Below are 26,331 nucleotides of genomic sequence, written 5' to 3'. Positions count from 1 at the left end.
GTTAAAATACATTGTAAACCATAACAACATTAATACTTCATTCATTTATCTATTATAATTAGGAAACTAAGTGTGAACCCTAAGTGAGTTAGAACACTCAGGCTTAGCACCTTCATGTAACAAAATATTTATTTTTACCAATTTAATCTAAATCTTAAAAAGTATATGCTTTATTGTCATTTTAAATGCAGGTTAGTAAACATAATTTAGTGATTTAATACCAAAGTGAAATAATTATGTTCATCCATGATTGGACAGTTTTATCTTTTCTATCTCTTCTCATTGGCTTTTTACTTCATGTAAATTTTCTGTTGTCATTGTGTATGTCCCAAACAACTCTTCTATGATCCAAATTTTTCTTTGTAATTTTTTAAATTAGAGAAGTTATAGGTTTACGTAAAAGGCACATAAAAAATACAACATTCTCATATACCCCCCTATTGTTGATACATAGCATTGGTGTGGTACCTTTTTTACAACTGATGAAAGAATATTAAAATATTACTTTTGGGAGCAGATGCGGCTCAAGTTGTTGAGCACCTGCTTCCCACATAGGAGGTCCCAGGTTCAGTTCCTCATGCCCCCTAAAAATAAAAAAAAATTTAAAAAAACAAACAACAAGCAAACAAATGAAAAAAAACAACTCTTAGGGGAGCTGATATAGTTCAGCAGTCCTGAGTTCAATCCCTGGGTCTGGTCCATAAAAAAAAAAAAAAAAAAAAAAAAAAAATGTGTATATATATATATATATAAAACTGTTAACTATGATTCAAATGTCAGTCAAACTCTGGTTTCCCTTTCCCTTATTGTTAGAGAATAGAGAGATGCAATTACAGAAAAAGCTTATTATCTTTTGATTTGAAGTCTGAGTAACAAAGCTTTTTTAAGTATATATATTATTATTTAAATCACTGCATTTACAGTTTGAGTACCATATACAACTGCCCTTTCATGTATGATGATGGAAATCTAGAACTATTCAAGAAATTATATAACACAAACTTTTATTTATTCAGTACATGTTTATCAAGTGTCTACTCTGGGTCAGGTACTAAAGCTGGATGTTAGGATATGAGTATAAATAAATTCTAACCTCTAAAGGTTCCAAGATAAGTATGTGACATACATAGTTCAATACATAAAGAAATAACATACATGAGTTAGAAATACGGCAAAATGGAAAGCACAGAGGAAGTCTGCCTTTTTAGTTAGTGGATGCTGCTAATACACATTAATTTGAGCATGATAGTATGTATATAATCTATAAAATAAGTTGATTAGAAGATCAGGAAGCTGGAAAATAAACTCTTTACTCGATGCATTTTTATTAAACTTAAATATTTAAAGTTTAAAAAGAGGCTTAAGGAAGAAGCATGGAAGCAAAGGCATTTTAATTAAGTTCTTTTATGATGCCAAATAAGCATAATTATTTGGCCACTCTTGAAATTATGACAGTTTACATTACTATAAACTAAAAACATACTGCAAATCAAAACAACTTGTGTTTGATTTTCTCATTAAAAACAATGCCATGTTGAGTAGTCAATTGCCTAATCAGAGGTTTGACTCCACATTTTGATAGAAACGAGTAAAAGCCACATTTAAAATCAGCCATGTAAAAGATATCTATGCTCAGTTCTCCTATTTTTTTTTTTTTAACATTTATTTATTTATTTAATTCCCCCCCCCCCCCCCCGGTTGTCTGTTCTTGGTGTCCATTTGCTGTGTCTTGTTTCTTTGTCCGCTTCTGTTGTCATCAGCGGCACGGGAAGTGTGGGCGGCGCCATTCCTGGGCAGGCTGCTCTTTCTTTTCATGTTGGGCGGCTCTCCTTATGGGTGCACTCCTTGCGCGTGGGGCTCCCCCATGCGGGGGACACCCCTGTGTGGCACGGCACTCCTTGCGCGCATCAGCGCTGCGCATGGCCAGCTCCACACGGGTCAAGGAGGCCCGGGGTTTGAACCGTGGACCTCCCATATGGTAGACGGACGCCCTAACCACTGGGCCAAAGTCCGTTTCCCTAGTTCTCCTATTAATTGTGGAAATATTTTTTTAAATATCCAAACATTTCTTTGATCACTTATTATGTGCCAGGCACACTATTTACTTTATATGCATTATTCACTTAATCCTCACCACATCTTCTCCTTTAGCTTCCATGCCTTCTTTGACTAGGGTGACAGCTTTGCTCCTTTTCACCTTAAAACCCTAAGAATCCTATCTCACTATGTCCTTTACGCCTATTTATGGAGATTATTTAATAAAGTCCCCACAGCAAGTCATACCTCAAATCCTCCTCTCTGGTCCCTATAATTCCCTTCATATTTTGTCCTTTATCCCTGTCTAGAATTTATGATCCTTCACCACCAAAATCCCCCATATTTTAGCCCCTTCTTTGAATGTTCCCCTCTTCTTCCCTCCCCTACTCTCCGCCCTGTAACTCACCTTTCCCCTGACCACATTGCTTCTCCTGCATTGCTCTCAAGATGGTCTGGACAGGTGTCATTCTTGCTCCTCATTGTCTCTTCCACTCCATTCCCCTTTTCTCCTCCCTATATTTTCCTGGTTTGTATCCCATGTCCTTAAACTGTACCACCCACAAACTCTCCTTTTCTAGTCATTTGTTGATCTCTGTGCTACTTACCTTCATTCCTTAAAAGATTTTAGTCTTGGTTCAGTACTGGTTTTTGTTTTTTTCCTGCATTATTGCCTTAAGTTTTGGTGAGTTTAGTGTCTGTGAAGATAATCTTTCCCATCACTTGGCCTCTCAGTCCCCTGACCTCCTCTCCTCCATTGATCAAGTCTGCTCCCTGACTTCTACCTCTCAGTCCCATGAACACACCCTCTGATTTGTGCTTGTCATCACTGATGACGACAGTGAGAGGCTTGGCCTTCTCATTCTTCTCCTCTTCTTACTTGCACACTCCCTTTAGCATTCCAGTTCCAACAATCCATTGAACCTATGGCATTTTACTATCCCTTCTCTTACTCCTGTATGTCCTCATTTTCCTTGTTACTCTGTCCTGGAACATTCCCATCAGTATACAGATACACTGAACATACTGTTTTTCTCTGATCTTAAAAAAACCAACAGAAAAAACACATCGAAAACCACCTCTTGATTCTGCTTTTCCCTCTCGCTGTTTTCACATTTCACTGCTTCCTTTTACCGCCAAATTCCTAAAGGAATCATCTATACTCACAGTTCCCGTTTGTACAGACTCTTAAATCTCTCTTCTCATTCTTTTTTGAGCCTATTAGTATCACACTTTCACTCCTTCCACTAAACTGAAATTGTTCGTGTGAGGATCACCAATAACCCCATCAATTCACAGTCCTCATCTAATTTGGTCTCTCTGTAGTAGTTGACACAATCAATCATCTTCTCCTACTTAACACACTTATTTCCCTTGTCTTCCAAGATACTACATTTCTGGTTTTCATTGCTCCCTGCCCTTTCCCCTGTTTTCAGTCTCCTTTGCTGGGTGCCTTCTAGCTCCCCACTTTCTTTAACATCGGTTTGAGCTATAGTTCAGACCTTGGATCTCTTTTGTCTATACAGGGATTTTTGTCTGTGTTGGTTACAGATGTCCCTTGGTCATCTCATCCAATCTCATGGTTTTAAACATCTTTGTAGGACTCTTGAATTTGTATTTCCAATTCAAACCTCTCCCTTGAACGATAGGCTTGAGTCCCCAACTCCCTTTTTGATATATCCACTTGGTAATTAATAAGCATCTCAGAGTTAACCTGTCTAAATGGCATTCCTGATCTTCCTCTCACCATACCTGTTTGACCCACAGTAATGCCATTTCAGTTCATGACAGTTTCAACCTTCCACTTGCTCAGGCTGAAAACCTCAGTATCATTCATAACTCTTTTACATAGCCATAGCCAGGCTTTCAGCAAATGAGGTAGGTTCTGCATTCAACATATATCCAGAATCCAACCACCTCCACTACTACCACCTTGTTCTATCATCATCACCTCTCACCTGGATTACTGTAGTAGCAGGCTACTAATCCATCTACTGGCTTCCACCATTGACCCCTGAAGTCTGTTCTCAACACAGCAATTGGAGAGTAATCTTGTTAAAACATAAGTCTTATCATGTCATTTCTCAGATCAAAACTTCCAGTGACAAATACCCCCCTCCTTTTTTTATTTTGTGGCTTTCATGTTAATCAGAGTAAAAGCAAAAGTCCTTCCAATGGCCTACAAGTTTCCTATCTGGTCCTCACACCATACTTTCTGACCTCATCTCCCACTATTCGCTCCTCAAACCCTCTGTTCTTATCTGACTGGCCCCTCTACTTTCCTTGAACATGCCAGCTCATTTCCACTTGGTGTTCCCTTACCTGGGAATGTCCTTCCCTAGATATCTCTGTGGGTGGTCCCCTAACCTCCTTCAAGTCTACTCATAATTTACCTTCTCAGTGATGCTCTTTCTGACTACCCTATAAAATTGTACCCTCCCTGGAACTCTCTACCCCCCCATCCCACCTTTGTTTTTCTCCATAGCATTTATTACAGTTTAAGAATACTATATAATTTTCTGATTTATTTATGTCTTATTGTCTTTATCCCCCTACTAGAAAGTAAGCCTCATTGGGGCAAGGATTTTTGTCTGTGTTGTTTACAGATATATCCCGAATGCCTAGAACAGTGCCTGGCATGTAGTAGTGTTTGAAAAGCATGAATAAATGAGTGAGTTGTAGGTACTAATTTTACCTCATGTTACAGATGAAAAATCTGATGCTTTAATTTTCCTAGCTTTGTATAGCAATGACAAAGTGGGATTTACATCAGAGACTATCTTGAGAGTCCCTTTACCTGGTTTTGTGATACTGCTTGTAGAGGAATGGTTTAGGATTATCAAGTTCATGGTAATCTGCAAAAGACCTCATTAACATTTTATCAAATGTTTTTATCTACTATATTTACTATTGTATTTATTTGTTCCTGTTTGTAACCAGGGTGATCACATTGGTTGAATTTTTAGCTTCCATACAATCCTGTTAGATTTACATGTTTTATTGGCCACCAACTACATTAGTAATACAATTTTGCTTTAAAAGGGATCTATGCAAGTATCTACAGATATCATTCCTGCTAAAAACAATGTGGTATCAGTATCAAATAGATATTTAGAAATACAGCAAATTTATCTAGGATTTTTAATAGAGTCATTACAATGATTATATTTTCTTTAACTGTAGTTACTAAAGCTCAAGCAATTGTTTACTGTACATATTCAGTATATCCACAAGAAAATGAAACTGTTGTTAACAAAGCATTGGAATTTCAAGACCTTGGGATTAAAGTACAGCCTTATAGGTAAGAAAGGAAAGGATTCTTCTAAACAACTCAAACAACTGAATATTTTTAAACCTGAAAATTATGGTCTTCTAACTTATATAAAGAATTCTTCTTTCTTTTTGTTAGATTTTAATGTGATCAAATAGCCTAACTTATTACAATTTTAAAGTTGGTTCTGTAGAGCCTTTACAATGGCTTGGCATGAACATTCTCTTGTACATTAAAAGATTCTTTTATTTTTGTTATTACTGTTAAAGCTAAAGGTATTTGACTTTGACTTGATTGGTTTCTAGATAAATTGGGCCCAAGTTTCATATTTCTATTTTTAGATGTATGTCTGCCTCAATAGAAGAAAAATAAGTATATAAAATGTCCTAAGAAAGTAATAAATAAGTTGGGTGTTTATTATCTGAAAACTTTTGTGCTGTTCTTGGGCCCTTTTTGCCCTTAGCACCCACCAGGGCTGAGGTAAAAATAGCTTGAATAGGGAAACGGACTTTGGCCCAGTGGTTAGGGCGTCCGTCTACCATATGGGAGGTCCGCGGTTCAAACCCCGGGCCTCCTTGACCCGTGTGGAGCAGGCCATGCGCAGTGCTGATGCGCGCAAGGAGTGCCGTGCCACGCAAGGGTGTCCCCCGCCTGCGGGAGCCCCACGCGCAAGGAGTGCGCCCGTGAGGAAAGCCGCCCAGCGTGAAAAGAAAGAGCAGCCTGCCCAGGAATGGCGCCGCCCACACTTCCCGTGCCGCTGACGACAACAGAAGCGGACAAAGAAACAAGACGCAGCAAATAGACACCAAGAACAGACAACCAGGGGAGGGGGGGAAATTAAATAAATAAATAAATCTTAAAAAAAAAAAAATAGCTTGAATAACTATAGTAGCTTCTGGTAAACTGCTACAATAAACTAGGGGTAGAGAGGATGAGCATTAATATTGCCTGAATAGGTAGTGAGCAGAGCTAAAAATGTAAGACACCAGTTACTTCTTGAAGATTATGACAGTTGCTAAGATATTTTAAAATCTCATGTTTTTTCTTTACTTCTCATGTTCTGAACTTTTCCTCTGATTCTTGTAGTAAGTTCTTAATATACATATGGTTTACTCCCTCCTTTTAAAATATTTTATATTATTTATTTTTATTTTAATGATTTTTTAATTAGAGAAATTGTAGGTTTACAGAAAAATCATGTAGAAAACATAGAGTGCCTGTGTTATGCACTCCCCCACACTCCATTATTAACACTGTGTATTAGTGTGGTACCTTTGTTACAACTGATGAGAATGTGATTATAATTGTACTGTACAATTATCTATACAACCTAAAATCTTCTCTTTTAACCACATTCAAATACATAATTCAGTGGTATTAATCACTTTCACAATGTTGTGCTACCATCGTCACCATATATTAGCAGACTTTCCCATCAGCCCAAACAAATTCTGTGCCAATTAACTCCCCATTCCCTATCCTCACCTGGGCCCCTGGTAACCTGCATTCTAGTTTCTGACTCTATGAATTTATATACATACTCTAATTATTTCATGTTAGTGAGATCATGCAATATTTGTCTTTTCATGTCTGGCTTATTTCACTTAACATGATGTCTTCCATGTTGTTGCATTTATCAGAACTTTTTTTCATGGCTGAATAATAGTCCATGATATGTATTTATCACATTTTGTTTAACCATTGATCTGTTGATGGACACTTGGGTTGCTTCCGTCTTTTGGCAGTTGTGAATAATGCCACTATGAACATGGGTGTGCAAATATATGTTTGAGTCTCTGCTTTTAATTCTTTTGGGTATGTACTTAGAAGTGTGATTGCCAGGACACATGGTAATTCAGCACTTAACTTTTCTGAGTAACTGCCGGACTGTTTCCACAGTGGCTGTAACAATTTTACATTTCCACCAACAATGGAGTGTTCTTATTTGTCCACATCCTCTCCAACCCTATTTTTCATTTTTTAAATAGCAGCCATTCTAGTGGGTGTGAATTTGTGATTTTGGTTTGCATTTCCTTAATGGCTAATGATGTTGAACATCTTTCTATGTGCTTTTTGGCCATTTGTATTTCTTCTTTGGAGAATTATCTATTCAAGTATTTTGACCTTTATAAATTGGGTTGTTTGTCTTTTTGTTGTTGAGTTGTGGGATTTCTTTATATATTCTGGATATTAAACACTCAGTGAATATGTAGTTTCCAAATATTGTCTCCCATTCTATAGGTTGTCTTTTTACTTCCATGATGAATTCTTTGGTGCAAAAGTCTTTACTTTTGATGAAGTCCATTTATCTCATTTTTTCTTTTGTTGCTTTCACTTTGGGTATAAAGTCTAAGAAAACATTGGCTAACACAAAGTCCTGAAGATGCTCCCCAGTGTTTTCTTCTGGAAATTTTATAGTCCTTATTCTTATATTTAGGTCTTTGATCCATTCTGAGTTAATTTTTGTGTATGGTGTAAAGTAGGGGTTCTCCTTCATTTTCTTGCATATAGATGTTCAGTTTTTCTAGCACCATTTATTGAAGAGACTATTGTCTCACAATTGAGTGGACTTGGCACCCTTGTTGAAAAGCAGTTGGCCATTGATGTGACAGTCCTTTCAGAACTCAATTCAATTTCGTTGGTCTATATGTTTGTGCCAGCACCATGCTGTTTTGATTACTGTAAGATTTTAATGAGTTTTAAAATCAGGAAATGAGTCCTCCATCTTTATCCAAGATTTATTTTATTTATTTTTATTTCCCCTCACCCCCTTATTGTTTTTCACTTGCTGTGTCTGTTTGTCTTCCTTGTTTCTTTAGGAGGCACTGGGAGCCGAACCCAGGACCCCTGATGTGGGAGGGAGGTGCCTAATCTCTTGAGCCATCTCTGCTCCCTGCTTTATTGTGTCTCTTATCCTGTTTTCTCTCCCCATGTCTTGTGTCGTGTCATCTTGTTGCATCAGTTCGCCATGCCTGCCTGTCATGTCAGCGTGCTGTTTTATTTTAGGAGGCACCAGGAATCTCTGCTCCCTGCTTTGTTGAGTCTCTAATTATGTTTTTTTCTTTTTGTATCTCTTGTTGTGCCAGCTTGCTGTGTGTGCCTGTTGCACCAGCTTGCTCTTCTTTAGAAGGTACTGGGATTTAAACCAGTGACCTCCCATGTGGTCAGCAGGAGTCTAGTTACCTGAGCCACATCTGCTTCTCTGTTCTTTTTCAGCATGACTTTAGCTATTTGGGGCCCCTTACCCTTTGTATTAGTCAGCCAAAGGGGTGCTGATGCAAAACACCAGAAATCTGTTGGCTTTTATAAAGGGTATTTATTTGGGGTAGAAGCTTACAGTCACAAGGCCCTAAAGAGTCCAACTCAAGGTACCATAAGAAGTACTTTTTCACCCAAACTCATTTGCCATGTGTTAGAGCAAGATGGTGGGTGATGTCTGCAAGGGTCCAGCCTTCCTCCTTCTTCTTAAGGCTCCATGGTCATGGCTCCTTCCAGTCTCAGCTATAGGCTGGTATAAGGCTCATCTCTCTCCCCAGGGCTCATTTCCCTCCCCAGGCTCAGCTGCAGCTGTAGGCTGTTAGGCTCATCTCTCTTCCCAGGGCCTCTGCAGTATCTACAGAGCTGTCTCTATTCCTCTGTGTTCTTCTACTCTGTGTTTACTTCCCTGGACTCCAACTCAAAACTCCAACCTACCTTCTCTGTGGTGCAATTTCTGTGAGTCCTGGTATGCAACATCCTACTGATTGGCCCAATCAAAGCCTTAATCATTATTTAATCAAGTAAAAGAAAAACTTCTGAATCCAATATAATCTAAGACACCCAGAGGGACAGACCAGTTTACAAACATAATCCAATATCTATTTTTAGAATTAATTAATAATGTTAAACTGCTACACCCTTCCATATAAATTTGATGATTGGCTTTTCCATTTCTGCAAAGAAATCTGTTGGGAATTTTCAGTGAGATTGTGCTGAATCTGTTAAATTGCTTTGGGTAAAATTAACATCTTAATAATATTTAGCCTTCTGATCTGTGAACATGGGATGTCCTTCCATTAATTCAGGTCTTCTTTGGTATCTTTTAGCAATGTTTTATAGATTTCCATTTATAAATCCTTTATCACCTTGGTTAAATTTATTCCTATATATTTGATTCTTTTAGTTGCTATTACCAATGGAATTTTTTAAAAATTTCCTCTTTGGATTGTTTATCATTAGTGTATAGAAACACTATTAATTTTTACATGCTGATCTTACATCCTGCCACTTTGCTGAATTCATTTATTAACTCTAGGAGCTTTATTGTGGATTTTTCAGGATTTTCTTTATATAGGATCATATCATCTGCAAATAGGGAAAGTTTTACTTCTTCCTTTCCTATTTTGATGCCTTTTATTTCTTTTTCTTGTCAAAGTGCTTTGGCTAGAACTTCAAGTACAATATCGAATAACAGTGGTGGCAATGGGCATCCTTGCCTTCGTCCTAATCTTAGAGGGAAAACTTTCAATCTTTTGTCCTTTTTTAAAAAAAAAAATTTTTATTTATTTTTAAAAGATACTTAGATTACATAAAATATTACGTAAAATATATAAGGGATCCCCATATGCCCTACTCCACACATTGTCCCCACATTACAGCTTCTTTTATTAGTGCAGTACATTCATTGCAATTGATTAACATATTTAGTGTTTTGTCCTTGAATAAGATGTTAGATCTGTGTGTTTCATATATGTTCTTTATGGTATTGAGGAAGTTTCTTTCTATTTCTAGTTTTCTAAGTGTTTTATCAATAAGGGGTACCAGATTTTGTCAAATGTCTTTTCTTTGTCAATTAAGATAGTTTTGTGGTTTTCTACTTCATTCTATTACCTTGGTGTACTACATATTGATTTCCTTCTGTTGAATCATTCTTACATACCTGGAATAAATCCAAATTGGTCATGGTGTACAATTCTTTAGTGTGCTGTTAGATTCAGTTTGCTAGTATTTTGTTGAGGATTTTTGGATCTATATTCACAAGGGATATTGGTCTCTAATTTTCATTTATTGTAGTATTTTGGCTTTGGTAATGATGGCTTCATGGAATGAGTTAGGAAATGTTCCCTTCTCTTCAATTTTTTGGAAGAATTTGAACAGGATTTGTGTTAATTCTTGGAATGTTTGGTAAAATTCACCAGAAAGGCCATGTGGTCTTGGGCTTTTCTTTACTGATTTAATCTCTTTACTTGTTATGGTTCTGTTGAGATTTTGTTTCTTCTTTTTTTTTTTTTTTTTTTTTTTTTTTTAATTTATTTATTTAATTTCCCCCCCTCCCCTGGTTGTCTGTTCTTGGTGTCTATTTGTTGCGTCTTGTTTCTTTGTCTGCTTTTTGTTTCTTTGTCCGCTTCTGTTGTCATCAGCGGCACGGGAAGTGTGGGCGGCGCCATTCCTGGGCAGGCTGCACTTTCTTTTCACGCTGGGCGGCTTTCCTCACGGGCGCACTCCTTGCGCGTGGGGCTCCCCCACGCGGGGGACACCCTTGCGTGGCACGGCACTCCATGCGCGCATCAGCACTGCGCATGGCCAGCTCCACACGGGTCAAGGAGGCCCGGGGTTTGAACCGCGGACCTCCCATATGGTAGACGGACGCCCTAACCACTGGGCCAAAGTCCGTTTCCCAAGATTTTGTTTCTTCTTGAGTCAGTGCAGGTATTTTGTGTGTGTAGCATTTGTATATTATTGATGAATTCCAAAAAGAAATATTGGATTATGTTTGTGAACTGGTCTTTACCCTCTGGGCATGATTATATTATAATGAGGGCTTTGAATGGGTGGGGACTCACAGAGAAAATGGCATGGCAGAAGAGTTAGTTGGAGTTTTGAGCTGGAGCCCAGGAAGTAAGCACACAAGAGGAGCAGAGCAGCTGAGCCTGGAGAGAATGGAGCACTGGGGCGAGAGACAGAGCTGGTTGCCTGATAGTCTGGCCTTGTGGAGAGAGCAGGGCAGCTGAGACCAGAGAGAAGCAAGCCCTGGGAAGAGAGGAACCCAGGAAGCCTGACTCAGATGTTGGTAGCCATCTTGCTCTAACACATGGCAACAAGCTTTGGTGAGGGAAGTAGCTTATTCTTTATGACCTGGTAACTGAAAGCTTCTACCCCAAATAAATACCCTGTATAAAAGCCAATATATTTCTGGTATTTTGCAATAGCTCCCCTTTGACTGACTAATACAGTTTGTTTCTAGGAATTTGTCCATTTCATCAAAGTTATCTAATTTGTTGGTGTATTCATGGCATACTATTATAATCCTTTTTATTTCTGTGGAGATGGTAGAAATGTCTACGCTTTCATCTCTGATTTTAGTTATTTGCATCCTCTTTTTTTCTTTGACAGTCTAGCAAAAAGTTTATTGATTTGGATTGATGTTTTCAAAGAGCGAACTTTTGCTTTCATTGCTTCTCTAATGTTTTTTAATTCTCTATTTCGTTTATCACCTCCAGTCTTAGCTATTTCTTTCCATCTGCTTGCAATGGGTTTAGTTTGCTTTTCTTTTTTTAGATTTTCCAGTTGTGAGGTGAATGTCTCTAATTTGAGATCTTTTTTTAATGTTAGCATTTAGAGCTATAAATGTCCCCCTTAGCACAGCCTTTACTATATCCCATAAGTTTTGGTGTGTTGTGTTTTCATTTTCATTCTTCTCAAGATATTTCTTAATTTTCCTTGTGATTTCTTTTTTAACCCCTGGTAATTTAGATAAGAGAGTGTTATTTAACTTTGGCATATTTGTGAATTTTTTAGTTCTCTTGCTCTGTTTTAGTTTTCTTAAGGCTGCCAAGGCAATATACCAGAAATGGGTTGGCTTTTACAATGGAAATTTATTAACTTATAAACTTACAGTTCTGAAGCTGTGAAAATGTCCAAATCAAGTCTTCATCAGGCAGTGCTTTTCTCCCTGAAACTGACTGCCAGCAATCCAGGACTCCTGTCACTTGGAAAAACATCATGGTGGCATCTCCTGACTCTTCCTTCTCGGGTTCTCATTGCTTTCACATTCTGGCTTCCTCTGGCTTTCTCTCTGCTCCTGTGGTTCTCTCTTTGTTCCTGTGGCTTACTCTACTGGGTTCTTTTGATTTCTGTTTCTTGCTCTTATGGCTTTCTCTCTCAACTTCTGGATCTTCTTCCCTGAGCTCCTGTGTCTCCAAATATTCATCTTGTTTATAAAGCAGTTATTAAGATCCACCCTAGGTCACACCCTACTGAAGTAATCTAATCAAAATGTGCTTCCTACAGTGACTTCTGGAAATACAATCATTGCCTCTTACTCACTAGGTTTCATGCATGATGATGCACATGAGGGCATATGTGATAGGAATGGGTCCAGTGGTTCCCAGCACCACAAATACATAAGTGGTAGAAGAGAAACAAGATTTGAAATGTATGAAGCCAGAAGCTAGTTTATGAGAAGTATAATGGGGGTGTGTCAGGAAGTCAATTAATGCAAGTATTATGTTATCTTCTGGACTTTGTGACATTTGTGGTATTTGTCAGCTTTTTTAAGTTTGTAGTTATGCTCTCTTGTTTCGTTCTAAATGTGTATTCTCTTTTGTACCCAAAAAAGAAAAAAAAAGCCCACAACAACAAAAACAAGAAAAAGGTCCCACCTAGAATATATTCATACCCACAGGAATGGTCTAAAGACATGATCTTTTCTGGGGTCCATAAGAGCCTCAAACTACCACATGCTGTTACTGATTTCTAGCTTCATTCCACTGTGGTCAGAGAAAATACATTGTATGATTTCAGTCTTTTTAAAATAATTGAGACCTGTTTGTGACCTAAACTAAGGTCTATCCTGGAGAATGATCCATGAGTACTAGAGAATAATGTATATTATGCGCTGTTAGGTGCAGTGTTCCATGTACATCTATTAGGTATTTGGTTTATAGTATCAAAATCTTCTGTTTCCTTATTTATCTTCTGACTAGATATTCTGTATATTAATGAAAGTGTCTTCTACTATTAGTGTAGAGTTATCTATTTCTCCTTTCATAAATGCCAATATTTGCTTTATGTATGTTGGGGCTCTGCTATTAGGTGGATGTATATATATAATAGTTATGTCCTTGTGTCGGGAGCACCCCTGTGTGGGGCAGCACTCCTTGCATGCAGCAGCAATCCATGTGGGCCAGCTCGCCACACAGGCCAGGAGACCCTGGGTATTGAACCCTGGACCTCCTATATGGTAGGTGGAAGCTCTATCCATTGAGCTGTATCTGCTTCGCAGGCCTTTCTACTGTCATTTTGCTACATGGTCTTTGTTAGCTTTATTCCTTTTTGTCCCTCAATTCTTCCATTAATACCTACATTCATATTTATTTCATTTTTTGGGGGGGGTATTGTACTATTTTGAGTCCTTTCTCATTTCCTTCTGTATGTACTTTTCATATATTTTCTTTATGGTTACCATAGGGTCAAAATTTAACACCGTAAATCTGTAACAGTCATATTTGATTTAGTGCCAACCTTACTTTAATAGCATACACATACATTTTTCCAGTACCCCTCTGCCCCTAACCTTTTTGTTGTATTTGTTACAAATTATATCTTCTACATTGTATGTCTCAAATGATAGAATTTTCATTGCTTTTTATGCTTTTGAATTTGAGAATCTATAAGAAGAGAAAAGTAGAGTTATGTACCAAAAAATATAATACAGTAGTATTGGCATTTATAATTACCCATATTATTACATTTTCCAGAGGTCTTTCAATATTCCTTCTGTCCTTTTCTCTCTTTCTTCTCCTACTGGGACTTCCATAATGTGTATATCTATATGCTTGATTATGTCCTACAGGTCTGTTAGACTCTGTTCTCTTTTTAAAATTATTTTTTCTTTCTTCCCAGCCTGAATCATTTTAATTGTCTTGTCTTCAAGTTCACTGGTTCTTTTTTCTGCCAGTTCCAATCGTGCTTTGAAATTCTTTGGGGAGTTATTCATTTTAGTTATCGTGGTCTTCAACTCCAATACATCTTTTTGGTTTTTTAAACAATTTCTATCCTTTTATTGGGGTGATCATATTGTTCATTCTTTGTTTTCCTAATATCTTTGCTATGTTTTCCTTTATTTACTTGAGCATATTGAGGATATTTTTTTTTAAGTCTTTGTGTGGTATGTCAAAAGTCTCATCTTTACTGATGATTTCTGGATTTTTATCCTGTTCCTTTGGATGGACCATCATTCCTGTTTCTTTGTCTTATAATATTTTTTTGCACACTGTATATTTTAATATTTTAAAGTTTTCATTTGGGGATTAGTCCCTGGTCCCTGAACTCTGTTCTTTAAAGATTTATTTTATTTATTTATCCCACTCCCCCACCCCCACCCCGTTCTTTGCACTCACTGTCTATTTGTCTCCTTGTGTTTTTTAGGAGAGAAGCACCCAATCACTTGAGGCACCTCTGCTCCCAGCTTGTTGTGTTTGTCATTGTGTTTCCTTGCTGTGTCTCTTTGTAGCTTCATCTCACTGTATCATCTTGTCACATCAACTCACCATGCCAGCCCATTGCATCAGCTTGCTGTCTTGCTCACCTTCTGTAGAGGCATAGGGAACCGAACCTGGGACCTCCCATGTGGTATAGGCAGATGCCCAATTGCTTGAGCCACATCTGTTTCCCTCTCTCTACTTTTAAGTTTGTATCCAGCTACTGATATGATAGAGATTTCTTTGAGCGCCAGGAGCAAACAGAAACAAACAAACCGATGCAAAAATACCTTTCACAGTCTTTGTAAATTGGCTTGGTATTGATTGGTTCTCTCCTTCAGAGTTTAACCTTGTTATCAAGATGAGCCTGATCAGCCTGAGATGAATGCAAAGTCTTTTTTTCTGAGCCTGTGTCTTGCCTGTACTTGGGCTTGCTTATGTGTGGTTTAGAAATTCCTCATTTACAGTAATTAAATGTCCCTTCTACTTGTTATGAAATAGACTTTCTCTCTGTCCTGGGTGCTCTATTATATGGCTTAAAGCAGATAATCCTTTACATCAGGCCATTTTTACTTAATTTTTTTTCCTCTTTTATTTATTAGAGAAGTTGTGGGTTTACAGAACATTCAGGCATAAAATACAGGATTTCCGTGTACCATCTTATTATTAATAACTTGGATTGGTGGAACATTTGTTGCAATTGATGATAGTACATTTTTATAATTATACTATTAAATATAGTCCATGGTTTAACTTAGACTTTGCTGTTTGTGTAGTATAGTTCCATAGATTTAAAAATAATTATTCTGTTACTATATTTACAATCTAACATTTCCCCTTTTAATAACATTCAGATATGTATTTCATTGCTGTTAATTATATTTACAATGTTGTACTACCATCACCACCATCCACTACCATCATTCCAAATAGGAACCATGTATATTTTAAGCTGTAACTTTCCATTCCCTATCCCTACCCTGTCCCCTGGTAACCTAAATTCTGGATTCTGACTCTATAAGTTTGCTTATTCTAATTGTTTTTCAAATCAATGAGATCATACAATATTTTTCCTTTAGTGTCTGGCTTATTTTACTCAACATGATGTCTTCAAGCTTCATCCATGTTGTTGCATGTATCAAGACTTCATTCCTTTTTATGGCTGAGTAATATTCTGTTGTATGTATATACCACATTTTGTTTATCCATTAATTGATTAATGACACTTGGGTTGCGTCTGTCTTTTGGCAATTGTGAATAATGCCACTGTGAACATTGATATGCAAATATCTGATCAAGTCCCTGCTTTCAGTTCTTTTGATTATATATCTAGTGGAATTGCCAAGTCATATGGTTGTTCCATACTTAGCTTTCTGAGGAACTGCCAAACTGTCTTCCACAGCAGCTGCACCATTTTACATTCCTACCAGCAATGAATGAGGGCTCCTCTTTGTCCACATCCTCTTCAATATGTTATTTTCCATTTTTTTGAATAGTACATTCTAGTTGATATAAAATAGTATCTCATCATGGTTTCGATTTGCATTTTCCTATTGGCCAATGATGTTTAGCATCTTTTTCTGTGCTTTCTGGTTATTTGTATATCTTCTTTGGAAAAATGTCTGGTCAAGTCTTTTGCCCATTTAAAAATTGGGTTGCTTTTCTTTTTGTTGTTAAGTTGAAGGATTTTTTAATATATTCTGGATATTAAACCTTTATCAGGTATGTGGTTTCCAAATATTTTCTTCCATTGTGTAGGTTGTCATTTTACGCTCATGATAAATTCCTTTGAGGTACAAAAGTTCTTAATTTTTATGAGGTCCCATTCATCTATTTTTTTCTTTTGTTGTTTTTACTTTGGGTATAAACTCTAAAAAACCATTGCCTAACACAAGGTCCTGAAAATGCTTCACTACATTTTCTTCTAGGAGTTTGAGAGTTCTGGATTTTATATTTAGGGCTCATCCATTTTGTGTTGATTTTCATATAAAGTGTAAGTTAGAGGTCCTCCTTTTTTCCCCCAACAAATGGAGATCCAGTTTTCCCAGCATCATTTCTTGAAAAGACTATTCTTTCTCAATTGAGCAGTCTTTGACCGCTTGTCAAAAATCAGTAGACCATAAACTTGAGAGTTGATTTCTGAACTTTCAATTCAATTCATTGCTCTATATGTCTGTCCTTGTGCCAGTACCATGCTGTTTTAATTACTGTAGCTTTAATATGTATTAAGTTTTAAGATTGGAAAATGTGAATCCTCCAACTTCATTCTACTTTTTCAACATGGCTTTAGCTATTTGGGAACCTTACCATTCCATATAAATTTGATGATTGGCTTTTCCATTTCTTCAAAGAAGGATGTTAGAATTTTGATTAGGATTGCATTGAATCTATAAATTGCTTTTGGCAGTACTGACATCTTAATAAAATTTAGTCTTCCAGTCCATGAATGTGGAATGTCCTTCCATTTATTTAGTTCTTCTTTGATTTCTTTTAGCTATGTTTTGTAGGTTTTCTGTGTATATGTCCATTGGTTAGATTTATTCCTAGATCATTGGTTCTTTTTTTTTATTCTTTATTTTCTTTTAAATGTTACATTAAAAAAATATGAAGTCCCCATATACCTTCCACCCCACCCACCCCACCCCTCCCACATCAACAACCTCTTCCATCATTGCATCACATCCACTACACCTGGCGAATACATTCTGGAGCACTGCTGCTCCACATGGACAGTGGTCCACATTGTAGTCCACACTCTCCCCCAGTCCACCCAGTGGGCCACAACAAGACACAACGTCCAGCATCCATCCCTGCAGCACCACGCAGGACAACTCCAAATCCTGAAAATGCCCCACACCATATCGTGAATGGAATTTTTGTCTTGATTTCTTCTTCCATTTTTTAAAAAAGATTTATTTATTTATTATTTATTTTATTTCTCTCCCTCCCTCTCACCCCCCCCACCCCAGTTGTCTGCTCTTGGTGTCCATCCGCTTCGTGTTCTTCTCTGTCCGCTTCTGTTGTTGTCAGCGGCACGGGAATCTGTGTTTCCCTCCACTGCATCATCCTGCCCCATCAACTCTCCATGTGTGTGGCGCCATTCCTGGGCAGGCTGAACTTCATTTCACGCTGGGCGGCTCTCCTTACGGGGCACACTCCTTGCACATGTGGCTCCCCCAGGCGGGGACACCCCTGCATGGCAGGGCACTCCCTGCACGCATCAGCACTGCGCATGGGTGAGCTCCACACAGGTCACGGAGGCCCGGGGTTTGAACCGTGGACCTCGCATGTGGTAGGCGGACGCCCTAACCACTGGGCCAAATCCGCTTCCCTTCTTCCATTTTTTTCATTGCGTTTGTATATAAATGCTACTGATTTTGGCGTGTTTATCAGGTATCCTACCACTTCGCTGAATTCATTATTAGCTCTAGGAGCTTTGTTGTGGATTTTTCAGAATTTTCTGAATATAGGATCATGTCATCTGCAAACAGGATAGCTTTACTTCTTCCTTTCCAATTTGATTGCCTTTCATTTCTTTTTCATGCCTAATTGCTCTGGCAAGAACTTTCAGTACAGTGTTGAATAGCTAGTGACAGTGGACATCCTTGTCTTGTTCCAGATCTCAGCAGAAAAGCTTTCAGTCTTTCATTCTTGAGAAAGATGTTAGCTGTGGCTTTTCATATATGCTCTTTATTATGTTGAGGAAGTTTCCTTCTATTCCTAGTATTCTAGTGTTTTTTATGAAGAAGTGGTGCTGGACTTCATCAAATGCCTTTTCTGCATCAATTAAATTCCTGTGTCTTGCCCTGTCCTTGTGCTTAATCGCATATGTCATTAGGAATTCCCCTTTTACAGGAATTCAAATACTCCCATTATTCCCTGTGAAATAGACTTTCTCCTCTTACTGAGTACTGTGTTGTATGACTTAAAGCAGGTAATCCTTTGTGCCAGGCCATTTTAATGCAACACAGCTGTAGCTATTCCAAAGCTGCTTTTGCCTTCAGGAAAGTTCTGGGAGAACCAGTCTGAGATGTGTTTTCTAGTTTAGTCTTTCAGGCTGTCACACTACTGATTGGCAAGGACATATTGGCACCCCTATGTGCTCAGGGGTTATTTTGTTCCTACTGGAATAGGGCCAGGGATTCACAATGGGAGCACAGGCTGGCTCCACACTGTGCCAGGGAAGGCTTTGGAGTGGGGTCAGCAAAGATGCCATGAGCTACTCCTAATGCTTTAAAAAAACAACAACTTCATCAACTTCAGAAAATAAAATAATAGACACAAGACAGCTTAACAAATTATGGAAGCATTACTTTATTTTTAAAAATATAATGTCAGTATAAATTTATTTCTGTAACTTTTTTCTTCTTCTCTGAATTAAAATACAAGTGCATAAAGCAATAAGTTTTTTTCCAGCTTGAAAACATTTTATTAGACATTTTTGGAATATTGCTTCCTACCTTCTAAGTTTAAGAGTTAAAAAAGCATTTTAAAAAAACTAAATCCATGCTAAATTTTCTTTCCTTTATGTGAAGAATGGTGAATAAAATGTACATTAACATTTAAAAGCAAAATATCTCTCTGCAGAGATTTTATTACAAGAGCCCAACAAATTCTGAACACACTAAGATCATTTCAGTGTTCTTGGGAATGGTGAGCAATTAGCCTGTCTGGTTTAGGATTTGTTTCCATGCTTGTTTTTTGGACTTCTGTCTTTGAGAGTTTTTATAATTTTCCCGTGTTTTCTGAAGTTTGTAGATGGTACTAATAAGAATGTGTGACTCTTTCTTTCTCAATCCAGCTTATCTTCAACACTTTCTTTGATATGTGAAAGGTGCTTCAATTCTTTTCCCAGTGCCTCTCTAGTTCCTTTAATGTCTTATGCCTGTCTGAATGGTGATGGATTATTTTTGCCAAAGTGGAAGTGTCACTTTAAAATATCCTGTTCAGGCATATTTATCATATTTAATCCTAAGAAAAACTCAATAGTTTCTCCAGTGTTAAGAAAGATAAATAAATAGGCAAGATTAGTTAAATGACATGACCAAGGTCTCCTTGTTAATGAAGAAAATGAAAAGAAACATGCTTGATCGTGTTTACATCTCATAAAACCCCATTTTCTTTTTTTTTTTTCACTTTAGCATTGATGTGGTACCTTCTTTGCCATTGCTACAGAAATGTTACAATATTATTAACTGTAGTCTATAAATTACATTAGTGGTCTTTTCCCCATGTATCACCATATTCTTAACACCTTTATTAATAGTAGAGAAACATTCTTGTATTATCAACCATAACACTCATTTACCACCAAAATCACTATATTATACATTCCTCAGATTATTCTTTAGCTATCTTTCAATTAATATTTACCTCCCTAGATTACCCCTTTTAGCTACACATTTATAAATCAGCAGTGTTAGTTATACTCACTAAAATGTGTTACCATCAACTCTATCCAATTCCACATATTTACAATGAACTTTATAAAACATTCTACATGCATTCAGTATTAGCTCCCCCTTCTCAACCTATATTCTGCTCATACTAACCTTTACTCTGTGTTTTAATTCCATAAGTTTACTCATTGATTTAGTTCATATTAGTGAGATCGTACAATATTTGTCCTTTTGTGTCCGACTTATTTCACTTAACATAATATCCTTGAGGTTCATCTATGTTGTCAAATGCATCCCAAGTTCATTTCTCCTTACAATTGAGTAGTATTCCAATGTATCTATATACTACATTTTGTTTATCCATTCATTGGTTGATGGGCACTTAAGTTGTTTCTGTCTTTTAGCAATTATTGTGAATAATACTGTTATGAACATCAGTATGCAAATATCTGTTTGCATACTCGCTTTCAGTTCTGCTGAATATATTCCTAATAGTGAGATTGCTGGATCATATGGCAGTTCTTTATTTACCTTCCTGAGGAACTGCGAAACTGTCTTCCACAGAGGCTGCACCATTCTACATTACTACCAACAGTGAAGGAATGTTCCTATTTCTCCATATCCTCTCTAGCTCTTGCAGTCTTCTGTTTTTTTTAAAAATAATGGCTCTTCTATAAGGTGTGAAATTATATCTCATTGTAGCTTTAATCTGCATTTCCCTAATAGCTAGTTATGTTGAGAATCTTTTCTTATGCTTTTTGGCCATTTGTATTTCCTCTTTGGAAAAATGTCTATTAAAGTTTTTTGCCCATTTGTTTTAAATTGGCTTGCTTCTCATTTTTTAAAATTTATTTCTCTCCCCTTCCCCTGGCACCCCCACCTCACCCCCAGTCGTCTGATTTCTGTGTAAATTTGCTGTGTGTTCTTCTGTGTCTGCTTGGATTCTTGTTAGCAGCACCCGGAATCTGTGTCTCTTTTTGTTGTGTCATCTTGCTGTGTCTCGCCACTCCTGGGCAGGCTACAATTTTTTTGCGCTGGTTGGCTCTCCTTATGGGGCACACTCCTTGCGCATGGGGCTTCCCTCTGTGGGGGACATCCTTGCATGGCATGGAACTCCTTGTACACATCAGCACAACACTTGGGCCAGCTCATCACCCAGGACAGGAGGCCCTGGGTTTGAACCCTGGACCTCCCATGTCGTAGGCAGATGCTCTATCCATTGAGCCAAATCTGCTTCCTGGCTTGCTTCTCTTTTTATTGTTGAGTTATGTGATCTCTTTATATAACATGGATATCAAACCCTTATCAGATACGTGGTTTCCAAAATTTTTCTCCCATTGAGTCACCTGCCTTTCCACCTTCTTAACAAAGTCATTTGAAGTACAAAAGTGTTCAATTTTGAGAAGGTTCTGTTTATCTTTTTTTTCTTTTCTTTCATTGCTTGTGCTTTGGGGATAAGATTTAAGAAACTACCATCTAATATGAGATCTTGAAGATATTCTTCTACATTTTCTTCTAGGAATTTTATGGTTCTAGGTTTTATATTTAGGTCCTTGATCCATTTTGAGTTAATTTTTGCACAAGGTATGAGATAAGGGTCCTTTTCTTTCTTTTAAATATGGATTCCACTTCTCCCAGCATCATTTGTTAAATAGACTATTTTGGTCCAACTGGTTTAATTTGACAGCCTTGTCAAAAAATCACTTGAGGGTCTATTTCTGAACTCTCATCTTGATTCCATTAGTCAATCAATCTATCTTTATGCCAGTGCCATGCTGTTACCACTGAAGCTAAGTAATATGCTTAAAATTGTGAAGTGAGAGTGCTCCACCTTCACTCTTCCTTCTATTGCTTTTAAAACTACATGTTCTTGATTTCATACTCATCCAGTTACTGCTACCATTTAACAATTTACAGAAGTTTTGAGGAAGGTGGCTTTTCCAGTTTTTGCTCGTTGTTAAAATATTTTGTGAGGGTACTGCACCCCTAGCATCTTATGCAGCCATCTTGGTTGACTGTACTCTGTTCCCTCATTTTAATTTGATATTTTTAATTTGCCATTTCACAAGTGACATGTTAGGCACACTTATATTTCCTTTCTTGCTGACTTTATCTCCTTATTTAGTAGTTCCTGTTAGTGGATGCCAACCTCCTGTTTTGAGAGCTTTATAAAATAGTATCTCAAGCTAAATCACCACTGAGTGGCAAAGAGGGTTATTGCAGGTTTATAACAACCAAATTTTGAATGTGGAAAGTATGACTTTATTTTGAAGAGATTGCCAGGGATAGGGTTTCTAAGAATATAATGTAGCAAAAATGAAGGAATATCTGTGTATTAGTCAAGGGTTCTCTAGGGAAACAGAACCAACAGGAGAAACCTATAAATATTATGAAATTTTTGTAAGAATTGTCTTACATGAATGTGGGGATGCATAAGTCCAGACTCCATAGAGCAGGCTGCAAGCTGGGGATTCCAATAAAGGTTTCTGATGAACTCCTCAGGAGAGCTGGCTGAGGTAGAGATGGAAATTCTCTCTTCTGACTGCTGAAATCATCACTTCTTTTAAAGCCACCAACTGATTGGTCGAGACTTCTCTCATTGTTGAAGGCAATCTTCTCAGTTGATTATAGATGTAATCAGCCATAGATGTGACCAACTTACTAATGATCTAAGTCCAAAAAATATCCTCCCAGTAACAATCAGTCCAATGCTTGCTTGACCAATCAACTGGACTCCCAAAGCTGGCCAAGTTGACACCTGAACCTAGCTGTCACAATCTGCGTTCCATTTCATTAGATTTCGTTTAGATTAATTCGATTAACCCATAATATGGTATAACAGGCACAAGTAATATTTAAAGATACATAAAGGGAAGCAGATGTGGCTCACATGATAAGGCCCCTGCCTAACCATATGGGAGGACCTGGATTCAACCGAGGTTCACCTACCATATGGGGCCTCCTGGTGAAAAAGAAGAGAAAGTGCGCTTGTGCGTCAAGCCACTGCCTGCATGGCGAGCTGAGTGCCCACACAGTTAGCCAAGTACTCATGCAGTGAGCCAAGTGCCTGTGTGGCAAGCTGATTGCCCATGTGGGTGCCTGTATGGCAAGCCAAGTACCCACATGGTGAGCTGAGTGCCCGTGTGGCAAGCCAAGTGCCTTTGTTGCAAGCCGAGTGCCCATGCAAGTGCCCGTGTGGTAAACCAGTGCCTACATGGCAAGCCAGGGCCAGTGCAGTGAACCAGTGCCCACACAAGTGAGTCAAGCAGCAAGATGATGATGCAAGGAAAGAGAGACAAAGGGGAGAGTCGAGGCAAAGTACAGCAGAGAACAGAAACTGAAGTGGCGCAATAGACAGGGAGTTTCTCTCCACGTCAGAGGTCCCCAGGATTGAATCCTGGTGAATCCTAGAGGAGAAAGACGAGAAGACAAAAAGAGAAATAGATAGAGATCACATAGCAAATGGACACAGACAGCAAAAACAGCAGGGAGGGGGAGGGGAAAGGAGAGGGGGAGAAAAAAATAAAAACACGTAAAGACACACAGAATAGTTCATACCCTTGATTGGTCTGGGATTGGAGCTCAGATTGGAGAGTGTATATTCAAGACATTTTTAAGGATTTTTTAAGGATGCTGTCAAAAGAAATTACACCTTGCTTACAAAAGTGTACTAGATAGTCTCTAAGGCTAATTCTTAATCCCCCCAGAAAGTAATATTATATGACATCTAATCTAATCTCTTGTCTGTTCCTTAAATTTCCTTTTAATACCCCAGAAATATTCAGCTCATTTTGGACTATCATTTAGCCATCATAATACTTACCTTAAGTCTGTGCAGCCTTTATTTTCTTGTCCCCTATTGTAAAAACCTCAAACGTTACAGTAATACTAACTCAAAAAGTAAAAGATTTTCCAAATCCTTTCCCCTTAGATATAATCACTCTTAACAGTTTGAGCCATAGACTTCAAGAGTTTGCCAGCACCAAAGAAAGAGCATGTTTAAAGTTTTAATTGATACTGTTCAAATTACCCCCCAAAACAGTCTTATAAACCTGCTACCCAGACTTTTAAAACTTTACCAACTTGAGGAGTGAAAAGATGAGAGCTCATTATTGATTAAATTTTCATTTCTTTATGAATGAGATTGAATATGTTTCCCTCTTTACTGGCTGGACAGTATAGTGTGGGGTAGTTAAGATTAGCATTCTAAAATAGTGATCTTGAAAACTTTGTACTCAAATATACCCTAAAATTTAAAAAATAACTATGTTCTTTTTTCTGTATTTTAAAGTTGATATCTAACATTTTTCATCTTAAACTTAAATAGTTGGAAAATACATTATTTCTATAATTTTTATTTTATATATGTGCTTTAAATATATTTTTATTAAATGTTGGACCTGCAGATTTATCTCATTCAATTTATGGAAAAATGTCCCCATTGTCAAAAAAGATTTATCTTATCAAAAAAGTGACTTTTTTCTAAAATCTAAATAAATATTTTAATATGCCCCTGTCATTTGTATCTAATTTTAACTCTAAAAAGGAAGAAAGGAAAAGAAAAGGAAAAAAAGAAAAAAGTTCAGAAAGAGAACTTTGTTGAGAGTTTGATACCCTTTTAAATATATCTTAACCTAAATTCTCTTTGCTTTGCCATGGGACTCTTACGGAGAACTACATTCTTCAATTGTCCCTTTGTTTACCCTGGAGATTTCAACATTCCAGGACAATGTACTACAATAATATAAGTGAGAATTTGGCCTTTTTACTGTTGTTAAGTGGGGAAGTAGGAAGAAGTATGAAAGGGCATGGTCAAAATATTACTACTAACTATAGCCAATACACTTGGTGTATTTCCCCCCCAATCTGCCCGATTATTTTTTTCTTTCATAATTGAGATTTTATTGGTTGTTTTGAAGATCAGCAGACAATATGAAAAGTCAGTACACAATTCTTTTTTTTTTTTTAAGATTTATCTATTTATTTATTTCTCTCCCCTTCCCCCCCACCCTGGTTATCTGTTCTCTGTGTCTATTTGCTGTGTCTTCTTTTTTTTTTTTTTTTTTTTGTCCGCTTCTGTTGTTGTCAGTGGCATGGGAATCTGTGTTTCTTTTTTGTTGTTATTGTGTCATCTTGTTGTGTCAGCGCTCCGTGTGTGCCGCACCATTCCTGGGCAGGCTGCACTTTCTTTCACACTGGATGGCTCTTCTTACGGGGCGCACTCCTTGCACGTGGGGCTCCCCTACGTGGGGACATCCCTAGGTGGCAAGGCACTCCTTGAGCGCATCAGCACTGCGCGTGGGCCAGGTCCACATGGGTCAAGGAGGCCTGGGGTTTGAACCGCGGACCTCCCATGTGATAGACTAACCACTGGGCCAAGTCCGCTGCCACACAATTCTTAATGTACATACCAAAAACCTAAAAAGCCATGTAGTTGTTTTTCTAAAGTTATTCCAGTGACTTTCCACCTTAAAATTTGGAGGCAAGTTTTCCTAAAGAGGATATCAAGTACCACTATCTTCAAATGTTGATAAGCTATTGTATCTTTAAGTCCCGCTAATTAACAGTTGAATACCATATACACTACATACCCACATTTCCAATCTTTCACAGCACATAACAAAGTTATTAGAAAAACTGGACAACCATAACCAAGGAGTTCTGACATGGAGAGCCAAGATCAGGGAGTGGTTTTAAGTAACACATCTACTAAAACACATGGGGATAGAAGTAATTTAAAATGTTCAACACATATTAAATGCAGGACTGTGATTCTTTTTTTTTTTTTTAAGATTTATTTCATTTTATTTCTCTCCCCTTGCCTCCCATTGTCTGCTCTCTGTGTCCATTTGCTGTGTGTTGTTCTGCATCCACTTGCATTATCAGGCAGCACCAGAAAACTACATTTATTTTTGTTGCATCATCTTGCTGAATCAGCTCTCCTGTGGGCGGGCTATGCTTTTTTTCACATGGGGCGGCTCTCCTAGCGGGGCAATGTGCGTGGGGCACCCCTACACAGGGGTGCCCCTGTATGGCACAGCATTCCTTGTGCATGGCAGCACTGCATATGGGCCAGCTTACCACACAGATCAGGAGGTCCTGGGTTTCGAACCCTGGACACTCCATATGGTAGGCAGATGCTTTATCAGTTGAGCTACATCCGCTT

The 26,331-nt window shown here is 37.8% G+C and overlaps 1 protein-coding gene across 1 annotated transcript in view; it reads left to right on the top strand.

Moving 5' to 3' along the window:
* The window catches only part of NSUN7 (NOP2/Sun RNA methyltransferase family member 7), a 109,624-nt gene that overhangs the window by 64,990 nt on the left and 18,303 nt on the right, over positions 1-26,331 (top strand). Inside the window, exon 10 of the mRNA XM_058299459.2 lies at positions 5,218-5,335. Coding sequence (XP_058155442.1) covers positions 5,218-5,335 — 118 coding nt within the window. The remainder of the gene's footprint in view (positions 1-5,217; positions 5,336-26,331) is intronic.

The sequence above is a fragment of the Dasypus novemcinctus genome, chromosome 1 (assembly GCF_030445035.2).
Source record: "Dasypus novemcinctus isolate mDasNov1 chromosome 1, mDasNov1.1.hap2, whole genome shotgun sequence".
NCBI lineage: Eukaryota > Metazoa > Chordata > Mammalia > Cingulata > Dasypodidae > Dasypus > Dasypus novemcinctus.
This window is presented reverse-complemented; position numbering and strand designations above follow the sequence as displayed.